The 12912-nt window shown below is 44.3% G+C and overlaps 1 protein-coding gene across 2 annotated transcripts in view; it reads right to left on the bottom strand.

The window, feature by feature from the left end:
- HERC3 (HECT and RLD domain containing E3 ubiquitin protein ligase 3) overlaps positions 1-12912 on the bottom strand; it is a 452060-nt gene that overhangs the window by 77475 nt on the left and 361673 nt on the right. For both annotated transcript variants that reach the window (XM_069230256.1, XM_069230257.1), the window contains exon 22: positions 5420-5486. In XM_069230256.1, the coding sequence (XP_069086357.1) occupies positions 5420-5486 (67 nt within the window). The remainder of the gene's footprint in view (positions 1-5419; positions 5487-12912) is intronic.

The following is a 12912-nucleotide window of genomic DNA, read 5'->3' as shown; positions in this document are numbered from 1 at the left end:
TAGCGCTCCCCCTGGGGGCCCATAGCCGGACGAGGTGGTCTCGTCCTCGGCACTGGTTGACGAGACCACCTCGTCCAGGGGTTAAAGGAAAGCATTATGTGTTTCAAAAAGAAAAATTTAAAGTTTCCTTTTCATTTTTTTCAGAGTAGGCAGAAGTCCGTGGGATCACTGCCTGCTCCTAAAACATATGCTTACAAACATTCTCAAAGGGGAAGGGGTCTCTTCGGGGAACCCTTCCCAGTTCCGAATGGGTTACCACCAACTTCAAGTTGGTATCCTCATTTCAGTCGCAAAATATTCACACACACCAATGCGATTCACTATTAGGAAGGGACACCCTAAACACGTCCCTTCCTAACACCAAATTGTAAACCCAATTTGCATTCTGTAATAGGTTACTGAATTACAAATAGGGCTTTGTACATACCAAAAAGCACTTTTCTGGTTGCAAATGGCCTGATTTGGTAAATCTGGTGGTGTGCAACCAGAAAAATCTTTCATAAATCTGGCCCCAAGTGTTTTATCCAGAGCAAATATACTGTATGGTGCTCGCAAAAAAAAAAAAAAGAATCCATGAGGTGCTGCTCATGAGGATACTTTGCAGACAACTTTCGGCAGAAAATATCTCTGAAAAGCCATTGACAGTGCATGGCCATGAACACTGTTACAGCAGTAACCTGAGAAAATAACACTCATAGATAAACAAGACACACTGCCTAGGAAGTCTGGATTCAGTCTACCCTCCTCAATAAAGGGTCTGTCTCCCAGGATTGGAATTAATTATCATACACTAGAACTGTAAAGTGTATGTTAAAGGGGGCAAAATCTCATAACTGGGTCCTGGATGGGCACACTCCAACAAAACACAGTTGGTGGAGGAACACTTATGTATTTATATCTGGTGCGAATAGGCAACTGTGTTATCTGGTTTGGGGTGAAAGTTGCAATTGTCTGCAAGCATATCTGAACTGAGACTTAAACTATGGCACAGACGAAGCCATCATCAACCATCCCACAAAATATTTGTTCTTGCTCTACTGGTGAGAAACCAAGACCGCCCTGCTGATGGTTGCCACAATCTGAGCATCAGATGGGAGAAATTGATGCAACTAGGCTAGTTTTAGCTCTATGCGAACCATATACCAGCCAGAGAAGGAATTGCTTCACCTCAGAGGAAATATCAAATGCACAATATGCACATCGTACAGACACACTAGAAAAAAAGCAAAGGGTGTTGTGTCCACATTCCATTGCAGGTGATGAGACCTTTGCAGTCCAACATATAAAAGGAGCAGAGGATCCTCCACAGCAACAGCAAGGAAGGCCTTGATGAAACCAGCATGGCGATGAGGACAGCTAAACAAGGCTATGAGAATCGGAAAAGATCTCCAGCAGAAAGGCAGCACTTCTTCCTCAATAATGTTAATGTGTTCCCTCGGCAGAGCAGCTTCTGCACTAGAGAGAAAAACACGTTCTTGCACAGGAAACATGAACAGAATGATCAAAGAAGCAATCTCTTAGTGATGCAGTTTGTCTTAGACAGGTTGGGCAGCGGCTACAGCACTTAAGCAGGATCTTCTTATGGCAGAGCTCAAAGCAACTAAATTTTGAAGTTTTTGAACTCTAGTTCAGGCCGAGTCTCTGCAATCATTGCAGACTACTTCCTCATCAGGGTAAGACCAAGAAGAGCCATCTTCCTTGGGGCTTGACAATGTTCATGAATCCCAAACGACCCACAGGTTGTGTCAGCAAATCAGTCACTTAGATGTCAATCTGAAAGGAAGTAAACATGTCGGAATCCTTTTCAGAGGGCCTCAGGGCAAGCAGGAGTTACCTGACCCAACAGTGAGGGGTGTGGCCTTTTATTCCCGATGACCCAGGGTCCCACCTACGATGGGTCCTGAAAAACTAGGACAAGTACTACTCCTTAAGAAAAATGGAGCTTGGGAGGGGGGGATTTAGGTATAAAGTACAAGTCTTACAAGATCCACAATGGCTTCTTAAAAAGTCAAAGGATCCCACCAGCGCATTAGTGCTTGTAGTCAGAGAGAATTCCCCCAGAGCTCGATGGCCTGCCAATCTTACTTACCCACGTTTGTAAAGGGCTGTGGTTCAGCTGGCACTGAAGTCAGTCAGCAGGCCGGCGAGGAGCAGAAGTTTGGATGCTACGGTAGGGAGACAGACGTCCATGGTGTTCCTCTACTTCTGGGGTAAGTATTCCGGAGTCTGACGGGCGGTGTCAGGAGTTCCTGGGTTCTGGTGATAGAATTCTTCAGATGACAACCTGCTATGCTGCTCTAATGCACACTGCTATAGTGCGATCGCCCTCTTCTTGACCTGGGTGCCCTCCCACCCTCAAGCAAGGGGGGGTGGATTACGAACACCACACTCCCGACGACAGCTCCTTTGGGTGGACAGGCTTTTTTTTTGTGACAGCGCGATACCAGGGCGACACCCTTATCTTCACTGTGGCCCCCACCAGACATACAGGAGTCACGAATAGTGCACTTAGGGCAATAGCCCTTTCGTGTCACTACACTGCATGGGTGATGGCTTACTCCTTCACCGCAATGATGCACCACAGTCACGCCCCTTATCTTCAGCATGACCTCCACCTGGCAATGAGGGTCGTTTACAGCCCACATAAGTTGGTGGCGACTTTGGGACACAACACTGCAAGGACGACAGCCCACGTCCCCACCACAGATTTGTATCGGGACTATGGCCCTTTTCTTCACTACAGCCCCTGCCTGGCAATAAGAATTGTGAACAGCAGCACTCAGATGGACAGCCCGATCGGTGATCGTACTCAACACGGCCCATACTCTCACATCCCACTTCTAACTAAAGTACATCCTTCTCTTTAAATAGTACAGTCTCAAGGTGACATACAAGGCCATAATACGGATTATGGACGATATCCCACAATACTTACAGGGTTGTGAACTTACTTCAGACTGGTATGACCCAATCGGAGGTTCTTACTGGGGCTGCAGACCACCTTCCAGAAAAACACTAGATATGGTGGATAGACACAGAGCACACGCCTCGCCACAGGTAGGAACAACAAGATATTACTTGGCTTTTCCTTGCACAAATTCCAACTACTTGCAAGCTACAGGCTGACCTGCTGGATCTCCCACAAATCAACTGGGTAACTTCAAAGGAACCCTCCTCTTCTATTTATTTAGCATTTGTAGATACAACCAAGGCACACAAAATGAGCTGCACTGGATTTCACAAGGAGAGAAGACATGAGCAGCAGCATTAAAATGGGAGAGAGAAAGGAGAAGAAGTTAGCAGCACAGTTTTAATTTTGATTCTATGGTGGACCATCTTTTTGAGGCTTAACATACACAATCATGTGTACCCAAACCCTTTTATACAAGGCACTCTACACAAATCTGACACACTGCAGTTTGAGGAAACAGAAGGGTTCAGGTCATGACAAACTGCACAGATTTTTTCCAAGGAATTGTAGCAGATAGCACTCCTGAGAGGAGTATACAAAAAATGACATGCCCCTAACTGTTTAATTAGATGGTAACAACAACTAGTCAAACATGCTGAATGGAATTACATTTAGTGGTCACAGCTATTACAAGTAGAATAGAGAACACAGATAAACTCAGGAGACTTTAGACACGAGTCTTTAGAGCAGAAAAAAATGTCTTTTAGAAATTATGAAATCTGGAGCAGGGTATCACAGGGGCATTGTCTCATTGACTTTCAGCCCTAAAGTCCTTACTTGAAGAAGGATTATGTGCAATCATACAAAGCAAAATTATCAAATTCACAGGGAACCTATGAATTTGCCCTGAGACTAGACTTTATTCCTAGGAAAAGAAAAAGAGAGGTTCTCATCCCCATCACCAGTTTAAAGTCACTGGATGAATTAGCCAAACAGAAAAATAAAAAGCTTGGATCCAAAACTACATGCATACGGGAGGATACAAGTGAAAGAGACCATCAAAAGGATGCATAACCCCAGTGCTTTGACCCCAAAAAAATATATATTATTTTGGAAATCATAAAAACACTGATTGCTACCAACGGCTATCTGCAAAACACCACCTGAGTGCCTTACTTGGTCAGGAATATGAAAAAGGATAGCACATGTCTGGGGTAGAAGAAAGCTAATACACATCTTGTTGAAGTGTTCAATGAAAAAATAGACAGCACTTGTTCTTTTATGGCATTGAGTAGAACATTTCTTAGAAAGTGGCGAGTATAAACGTTTACCCTCGTGAGCCATGAATGGCCATGGGATAGCTCCTCAAAACCCAAAAGGCAACACACAGTAATGAAAGGATTAACACCTAGCATCAGAAAATCAGGAAACCCAAAATTGTTAGCCATTCAACAGCCAACATATTTGTGTGCCCCTTATGGCTTTTACTATTTGTATGCTTGTAGATGAGCAGTACTAAGAGGAAGATGTAAAGGAGTCAGGCTTTAGAGGCAAAAGTATCTATCCTTATGAATACCACTGCTTTAGCATTGGATCAGCAGAGGGCCAGATGCGCTACCAATTCTCATACTGAATAGTTTGATGGCATTATGATCCCTGGATCCAAGGAAAGTAAAACGTCTCCATCATGATGAATGAATGGGTATGACCAATGCTCCTTGTACAGATGGCTCGTGTTTGATATCCAAATAAACCAATGCTCCTCTAAAACTAGCAACCAGTGGCTAGAAAGCCGGAACAAACATGGAATCCTTCTTGGGGAGGACAGGAGGAAGGAACAAGACAAGTGGGTAAGCCTTCCAATAAAATGGGCAGGACAGCCATGATAAATGGCAGCTACTGTGCTATGGCTAGAATGTACTTTTCTACGTGGACGCTGTATGAATGACTCATCTAGAAGAGCAAATATGTTTGGTGATATAAAAAGCATGCTATGCTGTATGGAAATGGGTGGGAACAGACATTTGTTTAGGTTGGGGGTCAGTGGACACACTCCAAAAACTCAAAAAAGCAGAAATGAATGCAATGACTTTGATTAAGAAAGGCACTGAAGTATGATGTACTGGAAGATTGTTTCTCCAGCTACACATCTTAAAAACAGTGTGTGATGGGAGTAAACAATTAGTCATCCTTCAGATTTAAAAAAGAAGACTGTTCACGGTGCTTTGAGACAATCTGTTGTTAAGATCACCATTTTGAAATACTAATAAGGGCGTAAGGGGTGGTGTTTCAGAGTTATGCAGACTCCGTACTTACCCCATTGCTAATTTTTTACACAAACATGGATGCATCTAAGCAAAATTGATTACCTTTGAATTTGTAAATACAGTTGTTACACAAAACCTGTGGGAACAAACCTCCAAGGAAGGTTCAGTTTACATGTGTTAACATGAAAGCAAGTGAGGCGGTGTCAAACACAGCTAAACATGTATTAAGATTTTTTCTTACTGTGAAGTTAAGACAGAAAACCTCTTCTACATCTTCACCAGCATAATCCAAAAGCTGCTGAAGGCTCCTACAAAAGAAAAAGTTAAAACAAACTGTCAGACATGTTTACAGCAGAATAACTTTAATAACTGGCTTTGTGAAAACTGCTGTCTGAATCCTTAAGCCAAATACTAAACAGCTTGTCTGAAATAGTGAATAATGCCAGTACCAAACACTAACCGAACTGCAAGGAAATCTGGTGGAAAACTGAAATAGCTAGAAGATACTGAAAGGTTCAAAGGTAACAGCGAGGAGTGGCTGTGGTTTCATCAGACTGAGAGAATTTATGTTGGCTCTGCAAATTTCCTAGCACGAAACCCCGATGAGCATACTATGCCCTTATCCCAACGAGACAGGTGGCAAATACGAAGTCATAATTCATTTAACAGGGGTCATTCGAACAACAAAAAAGATGGTTAATGAGCATGAAACCAGAGATACAAAGATAAAAAGGTATGAAGCAACTATGCATATTTTGTTATAACATAATATAACATGATATATTATATATGCGCGCACACATGCAGACTGAGTATACAAATAAGCAAACAGTATTGATTTCATAATGACTGTGATTAACATGGAAATAGTTACAATAGAATATAATGGTAACTGTTGGAGAAAGGTAAATGAGAAGATGTGTTACTGTAACATAAAAACACATCTTAACTCTAGGGACAAAAGATCTCACACTGCAAGGACAACTGTGTCATTCTCCCATGAAAGCGTGTAACTTCAGTGAACGTGTCATTTGGAGTCCAATGGAGGTGCTCCTTGTGTTTACTGAGTGTGCACCCAAAATCCGTCCCTCACAAAGTAAAGGTTGCTTCTGCCTAGCCACTGGACTGGGGGGGAGACCAACTGACTGTGTCAGCTGAGACCCAGATAAAGGACAGCACTAGGCATGGGCATTGTGGGCAGGTGACCAGGGCCCTGTGCTCAGTCGAAAACATGGGGCCCGATCTCTGTGTAATGCTACACTATTAGTCAGCCCACATGCTCCCTCACCCGTCCGATCACATCTAATATGCATTTTTTTTTTTAAGGGAGGTGTCTTGACTCGCATGGTACAAGGTCGTGGTGGCAACCCTGGGGGTGCAGGGAAGAGGGAAAGGAAACAGTGGGTGTGGAATTGGCCAGCATCAATGCCACCAATTGTCACTTTTGCTGTTAAGTCCAGGGGATAAATCTCCCTTTCCTGGGCCTCGCAGCACATGGGATAGTTTAATGGAAGTGGGGAACCATATACAGATCCTGGCGTTGGCTCTAAATCATGTGATTCTAGGCAAATCATTAAATCTCACCAAACTTTAACATTTTTTTTTTTTTTAAATTATAATAATAAATCGAACAATTTGTAATATTGTTGGTTTTGAGTAAAGTGCTCTGAAGACCTTGGATCATGTTTCTGCTATATAAAACTACAAATAAAAAGGAACCACAAATGTCATGTCACAGTTATCTCATGTCCTGGCAATGTGCATTCTTCATGACTCGTGAACTTCCTGCTGTAAGGGGTTCGCACCTTTGAGTATCTGGGGCTTACCCTCACGAACATTTTGGATGGTCAACCCAGATCCAGAAGAGCAAGCTCTGATTAGAACACTCTATAGGTGGCATTTTGAGAGCTCTTAAGGGTTCTAGCTTCCACCCAATAACTCCTGCATTGCAGATCTATAACCTACAGACTTCAGGAGGGTATTTGTATGGTGGGAAGCTCTGGGGGCACAATAACATCAACAATTTGGAAGTAACTGAAAATCGATTTCTTCGATCCCTTACTAACCTCCCTGTAGGTACCCCATTAATGCCACTTAGATTAGATCTTGGCATTCGACCTCTTGCCTCTAGGGTCAGACTTAGACCTATTTTGTATTGGAGGAGAATATGGTCCTCACCTGATTTATTATCTTATCGGGCGGGATTGGAAGAAATCTTAGAACTCTGCGGGCCAGTAAGATCCTGTGGTTGCAGTTCATTAGGTGCTGCTTCGAAGAAATTGGGCGTGGGGATTTGTGGGCACATGCTGAAATGATATGTGGGGTTCCCAAGTCTATGCTCAAGAGCTGTACTGGAGGCATGTAGATGGTAAATTACATAGGTCTGAGGGACTAGGTACCTTAAATTCGAGCTTTCTGGAGTTCAAAAATACCTACTGCCTGGAAGAGTTCATGGATGCAATTGAGCCCCCTGTTGCTAGATCCCTTTATTTTAAGTTTCACATTGGGACCTTGCCTCTTCGATCATTTACTCTTAAGTGTCAACGTCCCCTTGTTGATGGTGGGTCGGATTTGTGCTGTCCATTTTGCCCTGCGGTCAGAGAAACTATAGAACATGTTTTGTATTTCTTTCCACAATATAATGCTTATAGGAAGAGGAGGGTGGTGCTGGTATGCCATAATTTGGGCATCAGGAACCACATAATTGCTACCAGGATACTGCAGACAGACACTACGCAATCAACAGCATTGGCGGTTTCCCGTTTTCTTATAAATTTGTGGAGATAGACAGAAAATGGCTGATTGCCCTAATTTCAATGCCTAATCCCCAGGGCTTATGCAAATCAATGTTTTATCTAGTTGTTTAACAGCCTACCATTTTTTATGAATTTTATGTTTTCTCTTTAAAGGGTCTTTCGACTTATGCAAATGTATGAAATTGAGTTTTGGAGCCCTGCTCCTAACTTATCTGATGTTTTTTTACATGATGCCAGGTTATTTTATGCCTCTGCGCTACTTACCTTTTCACTTGCTGTTTTATAGATTTTATTGTTGTAATGATGCACTGCTTTTTATAATGTTCTATTTATGCTTTTACGAAACTAGCTGAAATAAAGCAGAATTGATTGAATGAAAGGGTGGATGGGTTATTAAGAGGGAGGACAGATGAATGAATGGGTGGATGGACAGAATGAAAGGGTTGATGAATGGATGAGCAAAAGATTGGATGGATGAGCGAAAGGATGGCTCAGGATGGATGAGTGAAAAATGGATAGTCTAGAGAAAGGGGGGATGGAAGAAAGGATGGATGGATGAGTGAAATGATGGTTGAGTGGATGGATAAGTGAAAAGGTGAGTGGAGGGGTGGATGTAAGGAAAGGAGTGAAACAGAGGGTGGATGGATGAAAGGATGAAGAGTGAGTGAAAGGATGGATGAGAGGAAAGAAGGATGATGAGAGAATGAATGGATGAGTGAATGAAAAAGAATGGATGAGTTGATGGATGCTGAGTGGATGGATAGATGAATGAATGGAAGGGAGGATGGATGGATGGGTGAATGAAAGGGAGGAAGGATGAGTGAATGAAAGGGTGGATTGATGGGTGAATGAAAGGGTGGATGGATGAGCCGAAAGGGTGGATGGATGAGAGAAAGGGTGGATGTAAGGATGGATGGGTGAAAGGATAGATAGACGAAAGGGATGGTGAAGGGATGGAAGAAAGGTTGGATGGATGAGTAAAAGGGTGTATGGATGGACAGATGGGTGAATGGACGGATGAGTAAGTGAAAGGATGGGTGAAAAGGTAAATGGATGTTGTGTTGTTATTTTTTTTTTTTTTTAATATGTCTTTATTGGCACTTTCAGAATAAGACCACCATAAGTGGAAATGTAAAAGCATTTCAATTCAATTGACATTACATCCTTCAGGGCAAAAATCAGTTGCATTAAGATCACAAGGAGATAGGAGAGTGTATGGCAGGTACAGGTGATACTTAGATGACCCTTGTACAGATAAATTGTCACTGCAAGGGAAGTGAGTTATCAACACACTATCAGTAACAGGATGTTCATAATGAAATACTATATGTATGATCATGCACAACATGTAACACAAATAACCGTAAACTATCGGAAATCCTAGGTAACTGAGGGCGGCAGTTCAGTTTGCAAACTGTACAACTGCTTCCTCCATTAGGAGGTAAAGCAAGTGGAGATACAAAACTAGTTACACAAGTCCTCTAGGGGGTTCCAGCTCCTACAGAATGATCCACCTGGGTATTTGTAAAAAGTGGGAGCCCTGTAGGCCATCAGGGAGCACAGTAGGAGGGCATACATGAAACTCCCATGTTTAATAGCTCCACGGCTGCATCACAACCACGCAGCCCACTACACTGTGCATCACTCCCCCCAGTGCTCAAGTAAGAGTCTCGACCTTCTCCTGCAGGCGCAGCATGTATATATCCCACATGGGGCCAACTCCCAGTCTCCCTCCAGTGTGCAAATCGTGTGTAATAGTGTCTGCTTCAGCGGTCATCCATCGAAGCGCCACCCAGAGCCAACAACTAAGCAAGGGCTGGTGTACTGCATTCCAGGACATAGGTATCAGGTGCATAAAGAAAGGTAGCTAGGTCTGTAAACTTCAAATATCTTTTGGTTCATTTCGTGACGCCCAATAGGTAAAACAAGGGGTTGGGAAATATCTGGACATCTATGATTTTTGAGATACGTGTCATGACCTGCTCCCCCACGTTTGTAGGAGTGTGGGCAATCCCACACCATGTGAAGGAATATGGCATTGGAATGCCCACATCTAAGGTATGCCGGGATCACCCCAGGGAACATTCCGTGGAGGTGGTGTGGTGTTAAATACAGTACATGTGATGTAGATAGTTGAACTGGGTAAACTTTAAGTGAGCGTTTCGCAACACTCGTTTCACTTGCTCCGGTGCCATCCCCCCTGTTTAGTCGTCAGGTCTGTCCCAAAACATGCGTCCCATTTTATTTTGGTGTGGAGCGCAATGTCTCCACCAGGTGTCTGTAGGGCTGCATAAAGCACTCGATCGCTTTGCAGTCCATGCCATGAGACAATATGCATTGTAGTCCATGGTGAATGGCCAGGACTTCCCTCTCCACCCACCAAGCGGCTCGGATTGCTGACAATAGCATTGTAGTTCAAGAATTGACCGGCTCTCATCCCATTCCAATCCTCTAGGTACTAGAAGGTGGGCAATGTTTCATCAGTGTACAAGTCCCCCCCATGTGGGTTACCTCTGAGTCCCACCATGGCCCTTAATCATACGTCTCTAGTAATGTATGCAGCACGGGCATGCTGGAGAGCGGCAGTTGTTGGGCATATGAGGATGCATTCTGACGCAGTTGGATAGATCTATTTCAACATAATTTCACGATTCATGCCTACCTACCACAATATTTTGCCAGGGCTCCTGGCTGCAGGAGCCAGTCCAACAGTCTAAAATAGTCATCCCGTTTAGTTAATTTCTGATTAGGTGACTCTTGCCCAACATGTCTCCTCCCAGGTCACCACATGGGCCATTCTAATTCCACAGCTGAAACCCCCCCTTCCCCCATAGTAAGGTCGAAAATCTTCAGAGGTCTCCAAAGAAAGCCCTAGTCGGGATCACTGGTCATGCTGCAAAGAAATAAAGTAGGTGCAGTAACAATAACATCTTCTATGGCTCTATTGCCCATGGGTAGGGCTATGGAGGCCCTACCCATGGGCGATAAGGGTAAACATGTCCAGAAGCTCACATATTGTCACAGTTATGTCAGGGTTCTACCATGATTAACGTCTAGGTCTCTATCGGTGTGATAGACTTTCACTCCTAGGTGGTGGAAAGTCTCCAACCTCCATGGGAGACCATCTGATTCCAACTCAGGCCACCTCTGCTCTTTCCGTTGGTCTGAGTGGAAAAATGCATGACTTACCCCAAATTGGCCGATAGGCCCATCATGTCCCCAAAGCGATCAAGAAGGGCGCATAAGGCAGGGAGGTAACACCTTGGATCACTCTGGTAGACCAGGACATCACCTGCGTAAGGTGAAACTATATGCCATTGGGGGCCCACCTGCACTCCCCATTCTGGGCCCTTTGTTCTCAATAGGACTGCTAGCGGCTCCATAACCAGAGCGCAAATCACAGGCGAAAGGGAGCACCCTTGTTGTGTGCCCCTGCCAATATCAAAAAGGCCATGAAATCTGCCATCTCGTTCCAACTTTGGCTTGTGGTGCCACTTACAGTAGCCTGATCCACTTGAGGAAGACAGGACCCACTCTCGAGGCCTCCCATGGATGTTGAATGCTTTTTCAAAGTCTAGTGAAATCGCCACAGGGAGCCCCTTAGATCTTGCAACTACATCCATAATGTGTTATGTGACGTGGCCCTGTGCGGGATGAACCCTCACTGATCTGGATGGACCATGGTATGGAGCAACAAGATTAAATGATTAGCCAAGGCTTTGCCGGGAATGATATAATCAATGTTGAGCATCGATAAGGGGTGATAGAAGCTCACCTCGAGAGGGTCTCTACCTGCTTTGGGGAGAACTACTATGAGAGCCTCAGAGGTGGAAGGAGGAACTCTGCCCTGTTGGTGCACCTCCTGATAAACTGTGAGCAACTTAGGAGCAAGGGTCGTGCTGAATGTCGTGTAATTTTCTATGGGAAACCTGTCTGTGCCTGGGGTTTTGTTTCGGGCCATCTGTCATATAGATGTTGCACCTCCTCGAGTCGCAACGGTTGTTTGAGGTCTTGAGCTTGGAGGGGATTGAACTGGTTTAAGCTGGCTTCTACAAGGTATCACAGGCTAAGTTTGTCAGGAGGACTCGGTGGAGGAATATAGGTTTTCATAATATTGCACAAATGTCTTGCAGATTTGAGCTTGGGAGGATATGACTATATCCACCTTCATATGGATTGCTCCTATAACAGTCCTGGGAACCGCAGAGCACAGTAACCATGCCAACATAATGCCTGGTTTGTCTCCATCAGCATGTTGGTGAGCAAGGTACACCGTATAGTCAATATTATTACGTTGCCAAGACTTATCTTTGTGTTGGTTCCTCAGGTATCGTTTTAATATAGTGTCCCCTCATAACCACTTTCAAAGTGTCCCATTCCACTCATAGGGATCCCACAGTACCTTCATTTTCTTCAAAATAATGAAGGAAGTGCGTGCAAAAAGTGTCTCTATAGACTGTGTAGCGTAGGGCCTCAGCCCTCAAGTGCCAGGTCGGTATAGCGGCCTTGTTGATCCCCCATGGAAAATCCACTTTGAGGGGGCTGTGATCAGACAATGTGTGGCCTAGGTACTCTGAGTTCTGGGCCCATGTCCATAGGTCCGCATTGCAGAACAAGTAATCCAGTCTAGTGTGGACCTGGTGCCCTGGGGTGTTGTAGGAGAATTCAACATCGAGATGACCCAGGCTCCAGATGTTGTAGACTTGTGTCGCAGTTGTCCACTCCCTGAAATGTTTTGTCGCAGTTAGACCTTTGGTCCCGGGGAGTGAGGGCACTGATCTATCTAAGGAGCTACAGTGTACACAATTGAAGTCCCCCACCCCAAACCCAGGGCAATCCACATTAGCAACCCCCTTACAAACACGGAGTACCCAGAGCAAAAGACCTGTCCACTCTAGCAGTGGGCAACTTTGTCCAGTTCAGTGGTGGTTAAATTTGTCTACTGGAGACAGGCTACATGGATGAGTGTCTGCCTGTG

This window comes from Pleurodeles waltl, chromosome 1_1, assembly GCF_031143425.1.
Source record: "Pleurodeles waltl isolate 20211129_DDA chromosome 1_1, aPleWal1.hap1.20221129, whole genome shotgun sequence".
NCBI lineage: Eukaryota > Metazoa > Chordata > Amphibia > Caudata > Salamandridae > Pleurodeles > Pleurodeles waltl.
This window is presented reverse-complemented; position numbering and strand designations above follow the sequence as displayed.